General features: G+C 49.2%; 1 protein-coding gene across 1 annotated transcript; it reads left to right on the top strand.

The window, feature by feature from the left end:
- Positions 1–17,639: 17,639 nt before the first annotated feature.
- LOC129783972 (protocadherin-23-like) lies at positions 17,640–19,753 on the top strand. The gene has a single exon (XM_055797994.1). It carries the CDS (start codon positions 17,727–17,729, stop codon positions 19,689–19,691), a length of 1,965 nt encoding a protein of 654 aa, XP_055653969.1. The 5' UTR covers positions 17,640–17,726; the 3' UTR covers positions 19,692–19,753.
- Positions 19,754–22,162: the final 2,409 nt, after the last annotated feature.

Raw genomic sequence — 22,162 nt, 5'->3', positions numbered from 1 at the left:
TCTCCTGATGTGCAACCTGATATTTTCAGACAACTGTTCTTCCTCCATCCTTTCAGTTCTTGGCCCACTTACTTTTTCTTGAGCGATCCTTCTAGTGATACAGCCCACTGTGTATAAAATGCTCAAGTGATTGCTAGCAACACCCCACACGGGTTTTAATAACAAAATCTGACAATGATTTTCATGTTCTTGGCAGAATAAAGGCAAGTAGTAAAGCCTAAGATGCACACCAAGGAAACCTAACGTCAGGAAGATGTTAAAGTAAATCGTGTCCGTGGGCTTTTTTTCTTCAACCTACTGATCTGCTCGGCATCACGCTCAGTAACAGTTTAGTAGCCTCAGCTTACTCTAGGCTAAGTTCAGACTGACCCACTTGAGACTGTCACGGCAAATGCTTTGTATTGGTGAAGCCGAGCGGGGGAAGGTGTGGCGGAGGGATGCCGGAGTCTGCTGGTGAAAGGCTGTCCGCCTTGTGATGGCAAAGGGTCTAGCTTTTCTGTTTCACAAAGTGCTCTTTACCATCGTTAATTTATTAAACCCCATAAATAGCTGCTATGACAAGTGTAGTAAAAAGATTTGGTATTGCAGGTAATACAGGTCAATAACTTATGGAGAGAACTTCTAAATTGTTTTAAATTTGTTGACTCAGGAATATCCCAGGACATGTAAGGCTCACAGTAACATGGTATCTCTTACTATAAAAATATCACAGACAAGAAGCCTTTATCAATAATGTTCATAATTAGGAAACAGGAGAACTTTTTTCTCCTCAGCATATTGCATCGTCCATGGATATCTTATTAAAAAAAACCCAACCAAACAAAAAACCTGAATGTTGCTGTTCCCTTCAAAGAGCGTACAGAAGGGGTGAGTGATGTTTTAGAAGAGTAATGGCCAGAGCATAGATGTTCACGTGCTGCGCTGTAAACATGCCTTACACCCTGTTTACACTGGGGCAGTTCATTTGAAACAGGTCTGATAACCAATATCTGTGTGGAGAGAGGCATGTTGGATGTGAAAAATAAACTGGTGATTATCTATGGGATGCACCTTACGACTTACCACCATGAGCCAGCACATTTTAGAATAACCCAGCTGTTGTCAGTCACACCTCAGGGCAGTACTGTGTTTTCACACTGTCCTAGTTTTAAGGCATGTCAGTTCACACATTTTTTTAACATGGTGTGTTTCTCTGGTGTAGACAGGGCCAAAGTCATATGTGGTGGAATTTAGAAATGTTCCCGTATGGAGAATATGTTTTCCCAAGAACAGGAAACCTCCTCCACTTTCATCTTCCCTCTCACATGGTTTTCGTTGAAATGTTTTCCTGCATGTTCTCACATGCAGTTCACGCAAAGTCGCTTCTCTCCCTCAATAGAAGGGAAACAATTAGTGTTGAGCAAGAGAAGGTAAAGGTAACATTCTCTGAGACTTTACCTGCGAGAGATTTAACTTCACTTTTTGTTGATAAACAGATACAAAATAGAAATAGTCAGCTAAGCCTCTTGCAAAAATGCATTTGGTGTATCAGCTTTTTTAATTAGTTTTCAGATTTCCTTAGGCTGCTGTAATTTCCCCCTGTGCTGCGGCTGGTCAGGACACCAGCGCAGCACGGTGCAGTTCAGCTCTCCTCGTCCTTGGGCACGCCAGGTCCTCCCTCGGCCTGCCTCTTCCAGAGCAGAGAGAGGTGCTAGGCAGAAACCCAGCCACAACCCTCTCCTCCCAGCCCAGAGCTCTGCCCCATCTTCCAGCCATACCCAATGTATGTTGGTATGTATCCAATGTATGGAGTCTGTTTGTCTCCCGTTGGTTCATAAGCAGGATACCCTGTGTGCCAGAGACCATCAGGGAGGTGAGTGTATTACCGGGAAAGAAGGAATAGTTTTCTTTTTTTTTCCTTCAGTGCTTAGAGCTGAGAAAGGGATCACCTGCTAGAAACACTGGAGCTGTGTTTATAGGGTCATATCTTCTAAGATCCAGTGTGGAATTTGTAGAAACATCAACTATCAAAGTGCTTTACTGGCAACTGTTTCTCCTGTCTGAAAGCATCAGAATGATAAAAACGTTTGTGTTTATCGTTTGCCACTGTGCGTGCTGAGTGTGGAGTTGTACTTTCACATGCTTTCTGCCAAAGAGTTGCGTTTCTTTTTTGTCCCCTTGAAATGGGACCGTGCAGCATCACTGACTTACCCCACTGGATTTCTAAATTCTGTTCGGTGAGATCAATGCAGTTTAGGGAAAAGAAGCTCTGCAGCTGAATATAAAACACAGCTGGCTTTGCTCACTGCCTCCCTGCAGCAGTCATTGTCCCTAGCAAATGTACAGCCTGAACGGTAACTAACCATAGCACCACGGGGTCCTGCTCCTACAGCTACGACTACAGGACTGTATGACTATAGTTACTTGCAAAGCTTGTTCCTTCCAAGTTGTGTTATCTCTGGTGGTTGCTAGGAGGGTTTTGCATCTAGGCCACTGGTCCAAGATGCTAGTGTTAAAATATTTTTGCTGTTAAAAAAATAAAATGTTTCCAGCAGGGCTCAGGGTGGTCTAATTCCAGCAGCCCTGGGGACTGTGTCCCAGGTTGGAGGTTTCCTCACAGGTACAGAAGTAGGGTCCCACCTCTTGCCTCCCTTTCCTAGGGACAAATGGCAGCGACAGCAGCTTTGGCAGTGTGGTGTCAGCTGTTTGGAAACAAGCCTGGCTCTTTGCTGCCCGATCATCGGTTCCCTGTCCCCAGTGGGAAAGGGGCAGTAAGCCAAATGAACGTGCTAGATGCAGCCAGGCTGCTGTTTTGGCCTCTGCTGCCGGACTTGGTTGGGGAGGGTAGGCTCCTTGCATAGCTCCACCAGGCACCTGGGAGGGATGGTCTGTGTCCACCAGATTCCCAAAATGCTGATGGACACGATGTCAGACTTGCACTGCTTCTTATGGACCAGCACCTCTTCTGGACTCCAGGACTGAAGTCCTGGAGCCTTGGAGCTCTGGCTCCAGTGAAACCCCAAGGCACAACAGGCCAAGGCTGATGTCTGTAATGGCACAGTTTCCACTCGAAAAGCCCAGCCCAATCTCCCTTGTAATTAAAAGTGTGAGATCTTTATGCCAAACCTAGCATGTTCCACAGCTTAACCATCTACTTTGTATGATGGACGTTAAGCTAGAAAAACAAAGCATATGCACATTCCTGAGGAAATAAATTTTGGGAAGCTAAGTTTGCAGCTCCTATTTCATGTTCTTCTCATTTTAAATGAAGCGTCAAGACAGCAATGCTGTGAGGCACAGTGTGTGTGTGTGGCGATCCTTGCTGCTGCATCCCATAATGGGAGGAGAGGAAGTGTTGCCTGCATATGCTGCGCTCTGAAGTCTTCTTCCCCTTGCCAAAATCCCTTCACTGGCATTTTCTCCATATCTGGCTCATTGGAGCTGTGCATTTGTTTTCCATTAGTTGCCTCAGTTAATATGATGAGTTTCTTTCTTATTATTCTTAAACACTGAGTTTTAAATGAAAAAATGACACGCTCCTTCGATGGTCTGATAAATTGTTGGAAGATTATTTGCTCTCTCTGCCTCACATTCTTTTAACTCATTTTCCTTTTTTTTTTTCTTTATCTTATTCCTTTTCTTTGAGCCAGCCTTGCTCACCTACACACCACGTTTAATGTGTTTTCCTGTACATTGTGCTGCACACAGGAACCCCCAGCCCCCCCACCCGTAAGCCCCAGTCTGCCATGGACTCCTGGGGAGAGCCCAGCTGATCTGTGTGCTGGGAACAGGACACTGGAGGTACCAGGGACAGGATGGTGATAGCTGGAAAGAGCAAGATACGGTTAAGAAGCAGTATTTCACTTTTTTAAGCATCTGTCTCAGCTGGTTGCCTGCCTCGTTTTCCATCTATCTCTACGTTTCCATATCTGTTCCAGAATTTTGCTCCTTTAATAGAAGGAATTAGAAATAAAAAAAAAAATAGAGCACACAAGAGAATGGCTATTGAGAAATAATGCTGAAGTGAGATTTTTCATGTGCTTTTTGTGTCCTGTAAACCCACCACCGAAGTAGGACCATAGGATCAAGCCTTCCAGATTTCATACTATAAAGCTTCCTCTATCAAGCCCCCCATTTTTTCTCTTTTCCCCTTTGCAAAGATTCAAGCCAACAGATAAGTCTTACCTCATAGCTCAAAGGCCAATAAATCATCTTGACATACACCTGTGGGGAAATTAAGAAGTTACATTGTCCTCATGGCTGCGTTTTCCAAAATGTCCTTTCTCTGCCAGTACTTTTGGTCGTAAGCCCTTTGCAGCACGTTCTGCAGTCATATTTGTGCCTTGAAGCTGTACTAGTAGTAATAGGGGAGTTGGTTTCTGCCACAGCGAGCCATTTCATTTTTCAAAGTACTCAGTTACAATCAGTTAATATTAATTGAGGTGAGGCGGACAGAGAGGGTAAGCTGGGGGTGCTGGGGTGGGATGTTTTCATTCCTTTTAAAACGTTCTAACAGCATTTGTGTACTGCTGCTTTATTTCACGTCCTTCCCCAGCTCAGAAAGCAATGAACAGAGGGGTCAACATTTGTTCTGTCTAAACACCTGTTTAAAACTCCAGTTTGAACTATTTTCTCGGTTTTGTGCCCTCACCTTTTTCTGCATTTCTTCAAAGGGAAAAATCCCAGGCCGAGGTATTAGCCCAAGCGTTTTGTTTTTTCTAACAGAGGGGATAAATAACATGAAGTGGCTTCTGAGCTTAGGCACACCAAAACTCCCCACATCGGATGGATGCTTTAGATCTAGGTTTTGAAGAGGGAATCGCATCTCCCAGCACTCTGGTGAGGCTTTTTAATACCTGAATTGACGTGCAGGGGGAAAGCCAGGCACAAGTTCAGAGGAGTAATTTAGCAGGAAATCAGACTCCCAAGAGAGAATCTTTGATACTCTTTCTCCTTCCCCAAAAGATAATTATTTTCCCAATGATCTCCCCCTCTTGGGGAGCTGCCCACCTGTGCTCTGCAACAGTTTGATGTCCTTGGGTAGCCCACGGTGCTGCCCAGGGCTTGGGTGTGCAGGAGAGCGGGCTGCCGTCCCCGTGTCACCACCCCTGTGCCTGCCTGGCCGTGGTGCCCCAGCCAGAGCGGCCGTCGGCAGGAGCCTGCCTGCCTACCACCCACTGCAATTCACTGCCCAGCGTGTTGGGACAAATTGAGGCAGTTTGGGTGAACCCATGGGAGCGTGAAATGGAGCAGATGAAATGCTGGCCTGCGTCTCCTCCTGGGTCTCATCCAGCGACCCGTACAGAGGAGCAGCAGAGGGCGGGGAGAGGTAGGTGGTGCAGCAGTGTGGTGGCTAGCATTTGGCTCTGGTACCCAGGGGATTGCCCTTGTACTCGTTGAGAGGAGCTTCAATACATTTCCTTGTCCTTAACCTTTTCGCTTTACCGTTCCTGTTTCGCGATTGTGTTTGAAACTGGACACAGAGACACGTACCAGCGGAAAACCGAAGGACGGGTCCCATGCTGTACGGTTGCACACCATTAACGGCAGGGCTAGCAGCCAGCGAGCTCACTTGGTTATGCCAAACCCAGATTAGACAGCACAAACCCTGACATTTTGGGATTATTTTCGGGAGAAACTATTCCAAGTCTATTTTCTAGTGGGGAGAAAAGAGAGTGTTTTGGGGGAAAGAAAGAACTTTCTTTAGCTGTTGAGCAAATACAGAGCATCTGCCTAATATGTGCTACGCATATCCGAGGAAATGCAGGCGAAAATGTTTATTTTGGAACTTAGCGGATGAAATCCTGTCCCGTTAGCGTAAATGGGAGATTTGCCATTGACTTGAGTCAGGCCAGCGTTTCACCCTATACTTTACACATGTTTTTTATATATGTTATGATAATTCATGAATGAACTGAAACCATCCCTGCAGAGAACATATGAGGATTGTTGTTCTTTACCTTGGGGGGACCAGTCTCCATTTGTTGCTTACTATGTTGGGGTCCTTGGAAAGAAATACGGGTGGGAGAGTCTTTACTACGTTAACGATACGTATTTTATCTTGTATCTCTCTTTCGTATAATCCATCAACAGCACCATTACACAGAGGTTAGCTGAGAAAGGAGCATGGATGGGGAGAAAACGGCTGAAACCAGATCTGAAGGGGGCTGAGGGGATGTTGTCTGGATGGGGGTTGTAACCCAAGGAGAAAGCAAAGAGAGTATCTTGCTCTTTGAGCGTGTCTGTCTTAGGTTGTTCCAAGTCTACGATCCAAAGGCCTGGTTGGGTTTCCCGTCTCATTCTGACTGGATTTCTATATGCTCAGGGCAGCTTTAGTAGCCAGGACAACCTTTTTTTCCTGTGTTTGTTTCTGTTTGTTGACTGGCCAGGAGAGAATCTGATGAATCCTTCTGGAGACAGACCTTGTCATTCTTCCAGCCCTTGCCTCCCAACAGCAGTTTTGTTCAACATGATCCAACAAAAATGGATCTTCCATCTGATCAGAAACCAGTACCTATGGAGATTATGAGCTGGTTTGAGCCCCCTGTGAGCATGTAGTGCCTGTGCTCCACAGTCTGCTTTGGCCACCTCTTGCCTTCAGTTGAACGTATTAGTTTTGGCCCAGGAAGGTCCAGCAATCTGAGGGAGCTTGTCCTTTCCTGGCCCAGCCACCAGTTGATGCTGGCCCTTGGCCTGGAAGCCTGCTAATGTGAGAGGGAGAAGAGGTAGCTGGAGAGCCGTTTTCTGTTCAAGATCTTGAACCTGGAAACTCACTTTCTCTTCTTGGTCAGAACATCTCGAGCGGAATGAGTAAGTGGTTTGGAGCTTAGGGAAGGAGAGAGAGGGGGCGAAGTTAATACGCTGTTTTCTGTGGCAAGACTGTTGTTAGCGGACAGCTGGGGGGATCCTCCGTTACTGTGACTGCACTCGGTTTAAATATTCAGCAAAGTGGAGTAAGAATTGGCCACCCAGAGAAAATAAAACCATTGCTAATATAAAGCCTGTGTAAATCAGCATGTGAGAAGCTATTACGAACAGCTGGTAGGGGAAGAACGTTGGTGACGCTGTTGACTGCAGAGTGCAGGAGCCCCAAGCCTTTGCTGACGAATCCACATTGCCCAGCTCAGGTGTGGAAGCAGTAGAGCTGTTCGGGTATTATTGTGTGCAAATAAATTAGCTTATTTTTTCAGAGCAACTCATGTGTCTTCCGTATCTGTGCTATGACCAATTCCCAGCCACGATAGTTTCCAAGTAATTAAGACCCGTCTATATTGCCAAATGGGCCCTACAGTTATGACTACATGGCTGTTATTTATGCAATTTAAAAAGCGTATTTTAAATTAACGAGAAGACTTAATTGCTCATTGTAAAAGACTTGCATCTGTTTAGCAGCCTACCAGCGTGCACTTCTGAGTGGTCTGGATTTTTCATTTCCCCAGTATACTATTGAGTCCTGACTTCTAGTTGGTACTTTGCTACAGCTTTGTCAGGCAATTAATCTAGGCAATAACAGCATGAAATTGTTGTAGTAAATAAAACATTTCAGAGAAGTGCTTTAGTGCTCAAGCAAAGAAGCCCACGGGGATATTTCAACTCATTCTGATTTCCTTTAAACATTATCTTGGCCACAAAGTACTATTATTTGTCCTTGCAATATGTTTTTTTTCTGGAAAGCTTTAACACAAGTTCTCTTATATCATATTGTCCTATAATAAATTATCATGGTTTGGCTGATGTTCTGGTTTAAGCCTGCTCTAAAACAGAAGGAAGGAAAGTAGCCTAAAATAGCAATTAGAAGAGAGGTTTGAGGGTCATGAATTATTTTCTATTTCTGTCACTAGTTTAGGTCTCAGCTCAGAACACCGTGAAGTCACAGGAAATCTTTTGTTGATTTCAGTAGATTTGGGGTCAGGTGCATTCAGTCTGACCTGGGACAAGACAGGTGCCTTCTGTGCTTGGGAATGAAATGTGCATGCTCTGCTTACTCCTCCACAAGGATCACTGTAAAGCTTGCTTCATTCACATCTGTCGAGAGCTTTAGGACTCACAAACGAATGCCACTTCTTAAAGTGCGAATGTTATTTCGCTGTAGATTAATTCATTTTACCTTCCCACCGGCTGCCAACAATCTGTTTAGTGCAATGAAATCCTGACAGCCTGTGTCAACAACTGAATGCAGCTCTTTCATGACAGAGAGGAAAAAGAAAAAGAGAAAATGCAGACCTGAACTCTTCCCCTTACGGAGAATGATTTTGTGTATGAAAATAAAAATGGTGTCTGTCATTCCAAAAGGCCCTCTTGTAAAAGAAATGCACGTTAAATTAAAACCGCTGTTATTTTTTTCATTCCATTGCAACACAGACCCCTCCTGGTTCTTGATGAAGAGCGAGGTGAAATATCACACGACTGAGCTACAGAGAAAATAGTAGGCTGTTCCAAGCGCGTGAGCCAAAATGAGCGTTCAGAGAGAGATCACTGTGTCATGAGCTCATGCTGGCAATATGGTGTTTTCTATGGGTGTAAACTGAGATTTGAGCCTGAGAGAGACCCTACGTTGAGCCTCGCAGGAGCACTTTCATGTGTGTTTTCTTTAGCGTCAGCGAGGAAGTTGCAAACTGCTCCCAGACCTAGAAAAATACCTACAGCCCCCCGAGAGTCCTGCTGCCCGATGGTCTCCCCCCTTCCCTCCCCACCACACAGCAATAAACTGAAGATGGAGCCCCAGATAAAACGTCCAGATTTTACTGAGGGGACAATGTCATTTTGCCCTGCGTAAGTATTTGGGTTTGTGTGGTGGTCTGACGGTCTTGCCTGGTTTTGTTTGAGATGTGCTGGGCCCATACATGGGTGTGGTGGGCAGGGGCAGGGACATGCTGGGCAGGGCTGGGAAGCCAAAAGGCAGAGCCAAGTGAGCTGGGCATGGCGCAGAGCCTGCCGTCCCTGCTCCTGTGTGGCAGCAGGCAGCCTGCATGTGTCATCCCAGCAGCAGCTCTTCCCATGTGGAGTGGGAGCCCGGGGCGGGGGGGGGGGGGGGGGGGCTGTAGCATCCCTGAGGAAGGTCCCCTCCGAGGGACCAGCCCAGAGGCTGCCTGCAGAAATGATCTTTCTCTGGTTCACCTGGAAGGAAAATGATGCCCTGGGCACAGCCCAAAGTCAGCAGAGTGCCCAGCCTGTCACTATTCAGTCAGATAACTACTGTGCTGCACAGGAACGACGGCATTTGAATTCATTAGGATATTTTCTGCCCTTCTTGGTGCTGGTTTGTTTCTTCTAGACGTGAGCAACACTGGGATTGCTGGTATAAACATGTTCCTCCCCTTCCAGGCAGTTACACCTCTCTGCACCAGAGGTCTGCTTCCAGCAGAGTGTAATCCATTGCTTACCCATTTCTACACCTAAACACTTCAAAATTTCTTTTAAAAGTGTTGTGTCTTTCTCATCAGCAAAGTCTGAAAAGCATAGCAGTAATTTTTTTCCTTGGTGTACTAAAAAAAGCTTGTAAATCTTGCTAGGAAAAATATATTTAAAAATAGATGCACTCTTTCATCCCTGAAGTGCTGGCACCCAGTTTTAGAGTATGGCTGAGGATGGGGGGATCCCAGCATTGAGAGGGGCCACCCCTAGCTGTGCTGGCCCTGAGACACTGAAGATTGGGTTTAGGCATCTGTTTTCATTTTCCTGATGGCGTTGTTCCGCACAGCTCAGCAAAGGGATGCATTTTGTGTTATTTTGAAAGAAGTAGCTGCAAAGCCTTTGACGAAGGAATTCAGGAGCAATGTGGTCAACTCGGGCACAAACACATGACAAGCACCACTGAAATAGCAAGCTAGCCCTACAGACAGTTCTTGCTTAAAATTAGCTGTATGAATTTAGTCTTCCTATGATATTTTCTTGTTCCTGTGACCATATTCTAGGGCATGTATGTATATAGGTTTAGAAGTACTGCTTTCCTTTTACAGATGCCTAGCAGTCTTCCTTTTCCCTCTAATTATATATAAGCCTTACTTAAAGGCTTCAGAAGCTTCTCCTTCCTATCCTTTTTGACTGAGTTCATTCTGAAATACAAACACTGATTCTTGTATTTACTGCTGAATGATAGATGAAAGCATTACAACCCATAAACAGTTAAAGGTAACATAGTCAAAGCGGTGATGAGCAGTGAAAAGACATTGAAAAAGAGATTTCATTGACAATTCTATGTTAGGGAACAATCTGCTTTGGGTGACAGTGTGATCTCTGCGTTTGAGTTAAAAGTTTAAAACCAGTGCTGTGACACTGTGGTCTCAAGCGTCTCATAGTTGATGTTCCAGCTACCAGGGCAGAAGGTACAGAAGAGCAGAGCTGAAACTGGTAAAAGCCTGCATTATTTTATTCTTCAGCACACCAGGGAAAAAAGGTCAGCAGTCAAGTCAGCTAGAACAGGCTGGGAAAAGCAAAACAAGCCCAAAGGCGCTGCTTCGGGATGCAGGAGCTGTAGGTTGCCTTGCTGACTCCCTGTGTGACTGGGCACGCTGAGCTAGTGCGCGGCACAGAGCCCTTCACCCCATTGTGCAAATACGCTAGTTTGGCTCTGGCAGCTGTGGTGGTGAGATAGTTGGGGGGCTTTTACAGCATAGAACCCACCCCTCGAGTCTGTTATTTCAGGCTGGGGACCCTGAGGGGTGGTGTTACGATGTCTCCAGTGGAAGAGCAAGGTTAGCTTTACCTAAGGGCTCTCTGTCCATTGCAGGATGCAAATGTGCCCTATGGACATGTAATTCAGTGCCTGTGTGTGGTCCTCTGGAATGGTGAGAATGAACCTTCTCAGCCCCATAAAGATTCTGTGAAGATAAACTCTGTAAAAAAGGATGAGGACCTTGGATAATTCAGTGAGAGCACCATAAAAATAAGATTTCCCCCTACAGACCTGAAATGGCTGGAGGAAGCTGGCAGAACTGCTTCTAGGTGCAGTTTGCGTGCCCTAAATTAAAATATGCAATTAACTTCTGTCTCCAGCACTCAGACTGGCTTCTTTTCAAGCAAATAAGATCCATTAATTAGGACTTGCACAACTGTGTTTTCACACACAGTAAAAAATGGGTGCCTATTCAAAAGCTGCTAGGTGCTCCGCCACCACTTACTGAACTGAAACGAGCAGAATTAGCCAGCACCGTCAGCTGCCAACAAAACCAAACCTGCTACAGGAGGTAACGCAAACATCTGCTCCCCTATGGCTCCTGATGGGTTTCACCCCATCCAGCCCCACCTCCAGCTGTCACCTCCCCAAAGAACCACCTAGTCAAGTGTAGTAATCTCGTGTGACCTGAAAATCGGCAGGTCAGGGCACTCGCATGCTGGGCGAGCAGGATCGCTTTGGTCTCATGTATTTATAGCCGGGTCTTAATGGGTTCGTTAAGAAAACAGGCAAACCTTTTAGGATCGAAATTATGGTAGCGTCAGTTGGAGCACAGCAGCCAAGACTTGGGCATCCAAACTCCTTATGAAATGATCATCTAGAAAAGCAGTGCAAAGACTCAAAAACTGCTGGTGAATTTACGGCTTTTAGTGTTTGTGTGCATGTGAGAGAGAGAAAATAGCCAGGGGCCTGAATTCACACATGGATTACAGTATATTTTACTTTTAAAAGCAAAGCCCTTTTCTGATTTACAGCTATTTTAAATAATTACGTAGCTCAAACCAGCAAGGGAATCAGCTGGCATAGTGGTTTAGCATATTAAGATACAACTTTATGTGTCAACCCTCTCTCCACTCAGTGCCACAAGCTTGAGTCCTCAGCAGGGACTGCAGCTGATGAAGTGGTAGCAGCCGGTTTCCAGATCTGAAGCACGCTGTGTGGGCTGCTCTTCTGCGAGGAGGGCAGCCGCCCTGGGAAACGGGATTTTCATGGATGTGAAAGCCAGAAAGGAACAGTCTTAATCATTTAGCCTGACTTCAGTTTGCTTGGTAATTCCTGCCCGAAGCCCTCTCATTTGTGGCTGAAATGGAACATGTCTGTTAGCTGTCTAACCTTGATTTAAAGACTGCAAGTGACAGAAAATGCACCCTCTCCGTGGCATGCTGTTGCAATTGTTCTTGCTGTTTGCATCTTGTTTGCAGTTTGAACTCTGCTGACAGGCTTTTAACTTCCAACTACTGTATTTTGGGTTGCTGGCACCAGTGGTGCTGTGCAGTGTTAGCCAGCATTAACATCGGCTGACTGACATCCCTGAAGGCAAATCTGGGAAGAGCTAATTCAGAGCAATCCTCTACTTGATGACTTCTTATATCTCCAGATATGGTTGTAATGGTTTTGTTTTGCTTGCTCTCAGCCAACTCTCGCTTTTCATAGGATATTGTATCCTGTAGATATGGAATAACTTCTCTAATGCTGTGCTCATGTCCCTGAGTTAAGAGGCTGCATCTGGATGAAGATTATCTGTGGATTTAGAGCTCTTGCAGCTATGTTTGGTCGTTGCGTACTTTCAGTATCATCTGCAGTTCAGAAAAATACAGCAGGCAACGAGCTTTGGTTCTGTTTTGTTTCTCACGCTTGTGTCTTTTTCTTTTGTTCTTGCACACACACAGATTTTGACCACTGGATCTGATTGCAGGTTGTGATATATTATTGTGTGAGAAAAGCTGATAACCTAGATAATCTCATACATTTCATGTGAAAATTCAACACAGTAGTAAAGGGAGGTATTGTATCAAGGCAGTATTAAACCCAACCTGGGATTATATTTTATCAAGCTTTCTGGAGCTCACCTCCAAGTTTTAGAGAGACCACTAAGCTCTGGATGCATGGTGGCAAGCAGATGGCAAAAGACAGCTTTACTTGAAATGCAACCCAAGTAACGGGAGGTTCTTGCATGTTTATTCCTGGCCCGAAGGGGTGAACCCTTTGCCATCTTAAAGGGATTGCTTCAGATCTGCATCAGCTTGTCAGAAGAACAGACAGCAAAAGAAAGAAGCCTTCCTTCTGTTTTAAAGATAACTTTATGTTACTTATGATACAGATTACAAACCACATGATGATATGAACAGCAATCACAAATAGGGTCTTTCACTTTGGGATAAATCCCATTGCTAGAATAATAAAATCTGTGGCTACGTTTGTGAACCAAATGTGTGTGTGTATATATATATATATATATATATATATATAAACGGTTTGTATGTCAATATCTCAGTGAATATCTATCTAGTAGAATTGCATTTACTTATTTTCATATTTTATTTAATTTCATATTTTCTAGAAAATTTGTTTATTAAAGAGGATGTTAGGTATTATACGTAACAAGAAATGTCTTGATCCTGCAGAGGATAGTGGGATTAATATGATGTGAGTAGAAGACGTTCAAATTTTCCAGGCAGATCCAGATATATTTGAGCAATCATCTTGACAAATGATGTGACACTTGGTTTTGCAGCTGGGAGGGTGTGGAGTAGAAACAGAACAGGATTGACAGCAAAGAGACTAATGAAGATCCACAAGATGGAAACAACATTGGGACAGATGATTAGGACTGGATGAAAGCACATGAGATAAGCGAACTATAAATAAAGTTAATGTGAAAATATTGATCTGGGTAATCCTACTTAGATGGTTATATCTGAATGACAGATTCTGAAATAATTGCCCACAGAAGGTGGCAGCAACGTCCACTCCGCAGACAGGGTGAAGGCATCACAGTACATCTGGAATGAAAGGAAAAGAACCCACTACTACTATTTGTACCATAGCCTCATAGCTCTCAAACCAGCATGAAAGTCTTTCCTACCTTTGAAGACAGACTCAGGTACATTATTTCCAATCAGATTCTGGCAACAACATGATCCTTCATCAGTGGAGGCAAAACATCTGTTCCACAGAAAAATTAGTTCAGCAAATTAGTTTGTGATCAAGAGTGAAGGGCTGGCTACCAGTAAAAAACCCCATCACTCTTAACTACGTTTCACTGCATTTATAAGGAAACCAGTCCTTTACACAGCTTTCTATTATACTAACTGTAACCGGCTTTTGTTTGGTCACCAGCAAATCTTTTGTGCAGCTGACACTCTTTCAAAGAGGTGTTGCTGAAATCAATAGACATGTGCCTGGGGAACCATAAATAATGGAACACCTGATGCTCTGCAAAGTTAACACTTTCTCCATACATCACATATTCCAGGCTGAACATCCAGAGTGACCCCGGGCAGAAGACAGACATCCTTTCTTAGATCCAGCTGCAATATTTGAAGACACTAGTGCTTCCTTACCCCACAATTTTGCCAGAAAGCTGATTTATATGGAATCTCTGTAATCCAGCATAGGAAAAAAAAAAATCGTCAGGGTTAATGGAAATCACTGTTTCAGTGTTGCTTAAACTAATCTTTGTCCTTAAAGGTAAAGCTACAGAGGATGAAGGAACACCACCTGGTAGGCAGAAATGGAAGCAAGATACCCACTGGCTGAAAGGCAGTAACAAACAGCTGAGACCATACTGCCTTGGAACAGCACAGGAAATAACTTCACGGAAAGATTTTATGTATTTATGTATTTGATTTGATTCAGCTCTGTCTGGAGCAGTTCAGCCACTCTCTGCCCTCAGCTGGCTGCTACCGCCCATGCGATGAGCACTGGAATGGGACACGCTCCCACCCTGCGTCAGTCCCGAGTCAGCTGGTTTGGCTGAAACTGCTGCTGCTGCTGTTGCTGGTTTGGTTAAGAACAGTCATGCTGCTTTTCCACCCCAGCCCTCCAGGTCTTCAGCGTGGGAGGGTCCCATCTTAAGCTGCCACAGCTGTTGCGTGGGCCAGGCGATGTTTGTAGGTAGAATTAACTCTAAAACTGTTGGACCTTCATGGTTGTAACAACACTTCCCTTGTTTCAGTGATCTTTTGTGCTCCGGTATCGTACCACAGCTTCAGTTTGCTACAGTTTAATTCTTCCTGAAAGAAAAAGAATTTCCAATTAATCCGAGGAGGATTAAGCTACAGCAAATATTGATTTACAAATACCAGCCAATTAAATTTGAGCAGCTGAGACGGTTATCACCTTCCCGTTTCATTCCTTGCTGCTTTCCTGGAGGTTGGGTCCCTGCCACAAGGACAGCTGAACTGGCATACGGAGCTGCTCCGGGAGCACCAGGGTCCCCTGCCTTGCGGAGGGGAACAGAGCGATGCCCACCCAGGGTTGCCTGAAGAGGCAGGGCTGGAAATTTCAGTGGTTTAAAAGTGGATTCACCTGCTGTTCACCTGCCTACAAAGTCAGAGGTGGCCATCTCCAGGAAAAGGATGAGAGGAGAGCTGGAGCAGTAACTGCTGCTGCTCCCTGAGCATGCTGCCTCACAGAGAGACAGTCCCTTCCAAACGGGAATGCACAGGCATTTAGCAATTTAGCATGCCTTAACCAGCATCCCTTGCCTTCAAACACGGTTATGCTACTGTCCACTTTTCACACTAAAAAACTTGGTAGATCTGAGGACCTGGCAAGTGTCTTCGCCATGAGAATGACCTGTTGAGGATGGAGGAGGTAACTTGTGCACTAAAACTTTGCGCCCTTCCTTCCTTTGGGATAATGTCATTGTGGCAACCTCCCTCCGTGTCTTATGTGATGCCTCTTCTCTTTTTCCTGTAGGTCAGCATGTCACTGTGAAGACAGGGAACAGCAGGGGTAGCTAAATATATCCAGAAGATGGCAAAGATCTCCTCAAGATTTAGAAACTTCTGTTTATGATTTGCAGAAGAAAAGGAATTAGGTCATGAACATGGCAGAAGAGTGGGAGAGAAAAAAAGGGAACAGAGGAAAGAAGAAAAGGCTCAGACTGCAGAAGACGAAGAAGGTGGAGGAACACTTATGAGGCAAGGCTCATATTCACAGTAGATAGAACATCTGTAGTGTCCCAAAGATATGGTATTTCTGGAAACATGCTGTAGTTGGGCAGTGCTTTTATATGACTTGACTCGTTATAAAACCGTTCAAGTGTCCTGGTCTCACAAAACACATGAACACTGCCAGAACCACAGATAGCCACCTCCACCTCACTTCTTCCCCTGCTATCTTCATGCACGCTGTATCTGAATACAGGATTTTGCTTTTTAGGCTCTAACTGACCTTGGCAACAGAAGGTTTTGTTTAGTTTTTTCGGTTAATGTGCCTGACTGAACGTGATTCACATGTTTTCTTAGTGACTGCATGGGCTGCATGGGACATGGCTGTTTTTCCAAACTTGCTGTGATTCAGTGGAATTCAGGCATTTTCATATTGAACATCTGTGACTTGGGGAGGATCCATGTGTTTTCTCAATGAATATGAATGAAACTGGCAAAAGCCTCAGCATTTCCTTCTTGCTTCTATGCTTGTAATTATCACAGTATATAAATACACAGAGACTTTCTCAGAATGTGCCTAAGAAGATCTGATAAAATCTAGGTTTTGCTTAGCCCTGTCTCTCTGTGTAAGGAGGCAAGTCAGATCCAGTGGATACAATCTCCTGTGTCTCCCCTCCCATGCATGCAGACACACATGTGCACCAAGACTTCTGGACTTACTTTAGAACCTAATTCTTCCTCTCACCTGGATACGCAGAACTGTCGGGTCCCGACAGTGTTGGAAAAACCACTCGCTTCTCTTCCCCTTCTCCTTCCCTGCCCGGATACATCAAGGGCTGTTGCAGCAGCTTTGTCCCCTCCTCGGGGAATGGCTGCTCTGGCAGCAGTGCTTGGGTGGCTTTTCTGCAACTTGGAGCAACTTTGCAATAAACAAACTTCGCAAAGTGGCCACCAGCAGAACAGCTGCCCTGCCAAGTGCCCTTGGTAGGGGAGGACGGAGCTGCAGTAACTCCTCCTGCCACTTTATTGTCTTTGCCCTGGTTTTACTTATCTGTCCCAGAGTGAATTTACTTTTCGCTGACCCAACTCTTGCCAGAATGTTGAAATTAAATTTGGTAAAGGACCAGTGGGAGCAGCAAGAGACTGGTAACTGTTGAAGCATTGTACTTAGCTTTCATGGAAAGATGGATGCCTGCTACTTAGCATTTATATGATGCTGTATATTCTCAGTGTCACTGAAGAAACACTAATTCATTCTTAGACCACTCCCAGCTAGATACGGGAGTCACGAACAGTGAGAAAGGCAGGCAATACCGCTCTCACTGAAGCTGATGGAAGTTTCTACTTACAGCTTATTTCTGGTAAATGCTTCCCTGCTGCGCTGAGCGCTATTTACTGACCTAATGCTAGGATAACGAGCAAGCCTTTTCGCGGAAAACGAGGACCAGAATATTAAGGCAAGAAAAATCCTTGCTGAACTGAGCAAACCCGTTTATCCTTGCAAATTTCTGGCTCATTTAAATTCTCGTCCTTCCCGAGGCATGCCTCCGCAACCAGAGGCAGCCCGTGCGCCAGCCACCGCTTTCCCCCATCCCAGCTAAGGCAGCTGATCCCCTCCCGCCATGCCCCCCCCCCGCCCCCCGAGGAATCGGTGTCGGTGAAGACCTCTCCGGGCTCAGGGCGGCCGCAGAGCAGCGACGTGCCCGTGAACACTGCGCCCGCGGGGGACGCCAGCCCCGGCAGCGCGGCGGGGGCGGCGGGGGGCGGCGGGGCGGGGGCTGCGCGGGGCGGTGGCGGAGGGGAGCCGCCCTCCCCGCCCCCTCGCACAGGCTTGTCCTTCCCAGCACCGGCGGCGGCGGCTGGGATTGCCTCCCGAGGCGGCGGGGCGAAGCCACCTGCCGGGGAGCGGCGCGGCGCGGTGCGGGCTGCCCGCGATGCCGGCTTAGCGGCGGGGCATGGCGGGGCGGCTGCGGGGCGGCAGGTGCAGGGGCGGGCGAGGCGGCGGTCCCCCGACGGAGCGGGCGCTGGCGCTGCTGGTGCCGCTGTGGCTGTGCGCGGCGGGCGGCGGCGGAGCGGCGCCGGTGTATAACCTCAGCCTGGCGGTGGACGAGGGGCTGCCGGCCGAGACGCTGGTGGGGGACATCCGCGCCGGGCTGCCGGAGGGCGCGGGGCCGCCGGGGGGCTTCCTGCTGTCGGAGGGCAGCGGCGAGTCGGCGGTGCTGGCGGACTTCCACGTCCAGCCGGAGACGGGCATCATCCGCACGGCGCGGCGGCTGGACCGGGAGCGGCGGGCGCGCTACAGCTTCGCGGCGGCCACGCTGCGCGGCGAGGTGGTGCAGGTGGAGATCGCGGTCACCGACGTGAACGACCACCCGCCGCGCTTCCCGCGGGACCGGCTGCAGCTCAACGTCTCCGAGCTCAGCCCGCCCGGCACCGCCTTCCGCCTGCCGGCCGCCCGCGACCCCGACGCCGGCCGCTTCGGCACGCAGGGCTACGCGCTGCGGGAGGAGGGCGGCGCGGCGGGGGAGCCGCCGCTCTTCCAGCTGCGCTACGGGCGGCCGGAGCCGCTGGAGCTGGTGCTGCTGCGGCGGCTGGACCGCGAGCGAGCGGAGGTGCACCGGCTGGTGGTGGAGGCGTGGGACGGCGGCAGCCCGCGGCGCAGCGGCCGCCTGCGGGTGTGGGTGCGGGTGCTGGACGAGAACGACAACGCGCCCGCCTTCAGCCGCGGCGAGTACCGGGCGCGGCTGCGGGAGGACGCGCCGCCGGGCACGGCCGTCTGCCGCCTGCGGGCCACCGACCCCGACCTGGGCGCCAACGGCGAGGTGCGCTACGCCATCAACCGCCGGCAGAGCGACCCCGACGGCTACTTCGCGGTGGAGGAGCGCAGCGGCGTGCTGCGCCTCCGCCGCCCGCTGGACCGCGAGGCGCGGGCCCTGCACCGCCTGGTCGTGGAGGCGCGGGACGGCGGCGCCCAGCCCGAGGTCTCCAGCGCGCTCGTCTCCGTGGCCGTGCTGGACGTGAACGACAACCGCCCCGCCATCCGCCTGCTCTACCTCACCGAGAGCGGCGGCCCGCGGGTCTCCGAGGGGGCGCGGCCCGGCGACTACGTGGCCCGCGTCTCCGTCTCGGACGCCGACGAGGGCGGCGGGGCGGAGGGCGGCGGCGGCATCGCGCTGGCCCTGCTGGGCGGCGACGGCGCCTTCGCGCTCCGGCCGGCCGGCGCCGGCGTCTTCTTCCTCTGCGTGGCGGGGCCGCTGGACCGCGAGAGCCGCGACCTCTACGAGCTGCGGCTGGTGGCCACGGACGGCGGCGCGCCGCCGCTCTCCGCTGAGGAGCCGCTGCTGCTGCGCGTCGCCGACATCAACGACGAGGCGCCCGCCTTCGCGCAGCCCCACTACCGCGCCGCCGTCTCCGAGGCCGCCTCCCCCGGCACCGCCGTGCTCCGCCTCAGCGCCTCCGACGCCGACGAGCCGGGCTCGCCCAACGCCGAGGTGCGGTACGCGCTGGAGGGCGACCCGGCCGCCCTGGCCCTGCTGCGCATCGACGCGCGCAGCGGCGCCGTCAGCACGCGCGCCCGCCTGGACCGGGAGCGGCAGGCGGCGCTGGAGCTGCGCGTGGTGGCGCGCGACGGCGGGCGCCCGCCGCGCGCCGCCGCCTGCCGCCTCAGCGTCCGCGTCGAGGACGCCAACGACAACGAGCCCCGCTTCGAGCGCCAGGTCTACCGCGGCCGCCTGCCCGAGCACGCCGCGCCCGGCCGCTGCCTCCTGCAGGTGAGCCCCCCCCCGCGGCCCGCCGCCCTCCCCCCGCCCGCACCCACCGGCGAGAGCCCGGCGAGCGCAGGGCGGCCGGCGCGGAGCGGCACCGGGCCTCAGGGCCGTGCGGCGTGGCGCGGCCGGGGAGCGCCGGAGCGCCGCCGGTAGCGCCGGTGGCCTCGCAGACGCGTTCCTCGGCCCAGAGAACGTGAGGCGCGGTAACGGGCGCGGAGGGTCAGCTCATCGGCGAGGGCCGGGTGCGGCTCTCCCGAACGCCCAGAGGAACTGCCTGTGGGGTGTCCCCCTGGGGATGGGGAGCGGGACCCCCGAGGGCAGGGGGGAGCCGCTGAGGGGGAGCCGAGGGCCGCACCGTGCCCGGGGGGCAGGAGTTCCTTCGGGGCCTCGCGGTATGTCCAGGGCTCCCAGCTCACGGTGAGAAGCAATGCACGCTGCCTTCGCAGAAACCCGTCGGTGCCAACCCGAGAAATGTTCTCCTTGTCCATCGAAAAGCCCGTTACTCTTTGGGAGTGCGTGGAGTGGGGGCTTGGTGGGGCCGGGGGCTGCCAGCCCTGCAGCTTTTGGCTTGGGAGGACGTTTTGGAACCGTGAACCGGGCAAAGTCTTTTCCACCTGCAGGACAGTCACAGCGGTAGGTCCTTAGGTGAAGGTACAAGCGTTTCAGAGGTGGTGCAGGTACTTTACATGAGTCTGGAGGAAAATGTGCTTAAAGAGGAGACGTATGGAGAGTTGCAATGTGTTTTCTCAGTACTTTTAAAAAAAAATAATTTTATCTTTATTTCTGCGTGGCCTACTTTATTTGTTTTTTAAAATCAGGAATCATTGATGATGATCAATGGTCTAAGACCAGTTTATTTCAACAAAAAGCATTTTCCTCTCTTGGTGTTTGGTTGGTTGGTTTTTTTGGGTTTTTTTTTGTTTGTGTTTTTTTTTTTTAATTTGCACTCTGAACTTGAAATGTACAGCTGTAATGAAAATCAAGCTATAAAAAGTTTGGGAGGGTTGAGCTCATGGAGCTTTTTATTTCATATCCCAAACTGACAAGAAAATTCCATCACTGCCCTTTCTGTGACCTCCAGCCCCTGGGGAAAAAAACGCACTGGCGCCCCAGGAAAAGGCCGGGAGAAAGTTAATAACGTAATTTAAAAAGTTGTTTTTCTCCGGGGAGGAGGGGGGGTCCCACTGCCGCAGGTGGGCGCGGGCCCGGGGACGCGCCGTCGGCGTCCGTGGTGCTGAACGGCGGCGGGACAGGAGCCGTCGGGGTGCACGGCCACAGCCCCCTGCCGCGGCTGGGCGTAACGAACAGGCGCTTTTTGCTTTTGATTTAATCAGAAGCACCCTAAGGGGTTCCTGAAGCGTTTTAAAGAAAATTACCTCTGATTGTGCTTTTATTATTATTTTTTTTTTCTTGTAGGCTTTGATGTATTAATAGTGCAAATTTTCGAGCAGTTCAAAGGTGTGAGGCACTGTGGGTATCACCCGTGGTGTACTGAATTTTGAAAGCATCACCATGCTGCCGTAATCCTGTTCAGAGTGTAGAATGAAATAGGTCCTGGTGCCTGATGGATCAAACATGGCATATTAAAGCCAAAGGTGACCGAGAATGAGGCATCAGAGACACGTGCAGATGAGCATCCCATGAACTGCCAGGGCACGAAGGTGGTGTTCCTACTTGCAGGTTAATCCTGGGTCATCATAGTGATGTTCAGGTTTCATAGTGCATTGTATAATAGGCTTAAGCTTTAAATGTACCCACCTTTTAAGCTTTAAATGTACCCACCTTTTAAAATTATCCTCTTTCCTCCTATTTTCCTTCTACTCAACCACTGTGAGCAGGAAGAGCTATCATGAACCAGGCAGCTTCATTTATGTTGCTCTAGGAGTTGCAGCTAGTGGTAAGAATGAAGAAAACGGTTTTGGTTTTGGCCAAGCCATTTTTCAGGGTCTGTGGTATGAGTCCTGTCTCTGATATGGTGCTTGAACTTAAAAGCTAGCATGAAAAGGAGATAGCCACAGGCCGTGCTATTGCTGCTCCTCAAGAACCGAAAATGAACCAAGACACTGCAGGAGACTACTCAAGTCACATAGCTTCCTCTGCTCTGCAACCCGAGGGACAGCAGAAGAGGACTGTGCGTGTTCATCACCTATTTGTGATAATCATTGGTGCTCCTTTTTATGTTTGGGTCACAGTCATAGTAGCTGGAAGTCTTCTAAAGCTTCCCGTCTTTCCCTTCTGCAAGCAGAGGGGCTCTTGCAATAGCGCATCACTGAAGTCTTGTTCATTAGTAACCTTTGCTTGGGGACCAGCTGGTGACAGACCATCACTTCATAGGTTGTAAGTCTGTGTAGAGGAGTGAGGGCAGTGGGCTGATGAGCATTGATAACATGCAGCTGTGGCCTTGCCTCGAAGGCAGTGGGCTGGTTGACATGGACCATGTGCAGCTGTAGCTCGTTCCCTCTAAGTAGTTAAATAGCCCGGAGGAGTGTAGGAGAGGGGGCTGGGTGGAGGAGGGGCAGTGTTGGGGATTGGCCTCTGGAGAAACAATGTGGATGGTAGAATCTGACTGATGGTAAAGCCCTCTTAGCAGCCTGGTAGCTTGCGGTGCTGTAGCATGTCTGCAG

This window comes from Falco peregrinus, chromosome 2, assembly GCF_023634155.1.
Source record: "Falco peregrinus isolate bFalPer1 chromosome 2, bFalPer1.pri, whole genome shotgun sequence".
NCBI classification, from domain to species: Eukaryota; Metazoa; Chordata; class Aves; order Falconiformes; family Falconidae; genus Falco; species Falco peregrinus.
Note: the sequence above shows the minus strand (reverse complement) of the source record. Positions and strands in the feature narration are given on the sequence as shown.

Bases quoted from the DNA above. Each gene is read 5' to 3' on its own strand.
- LOC129783972 (XM_055797994.1), top strand. From the start codon at position 17,727: ATGGCGGGGCGGCTGCGGGGCGGCAGGTGCAGGGGCGGGCGAGGCGGC.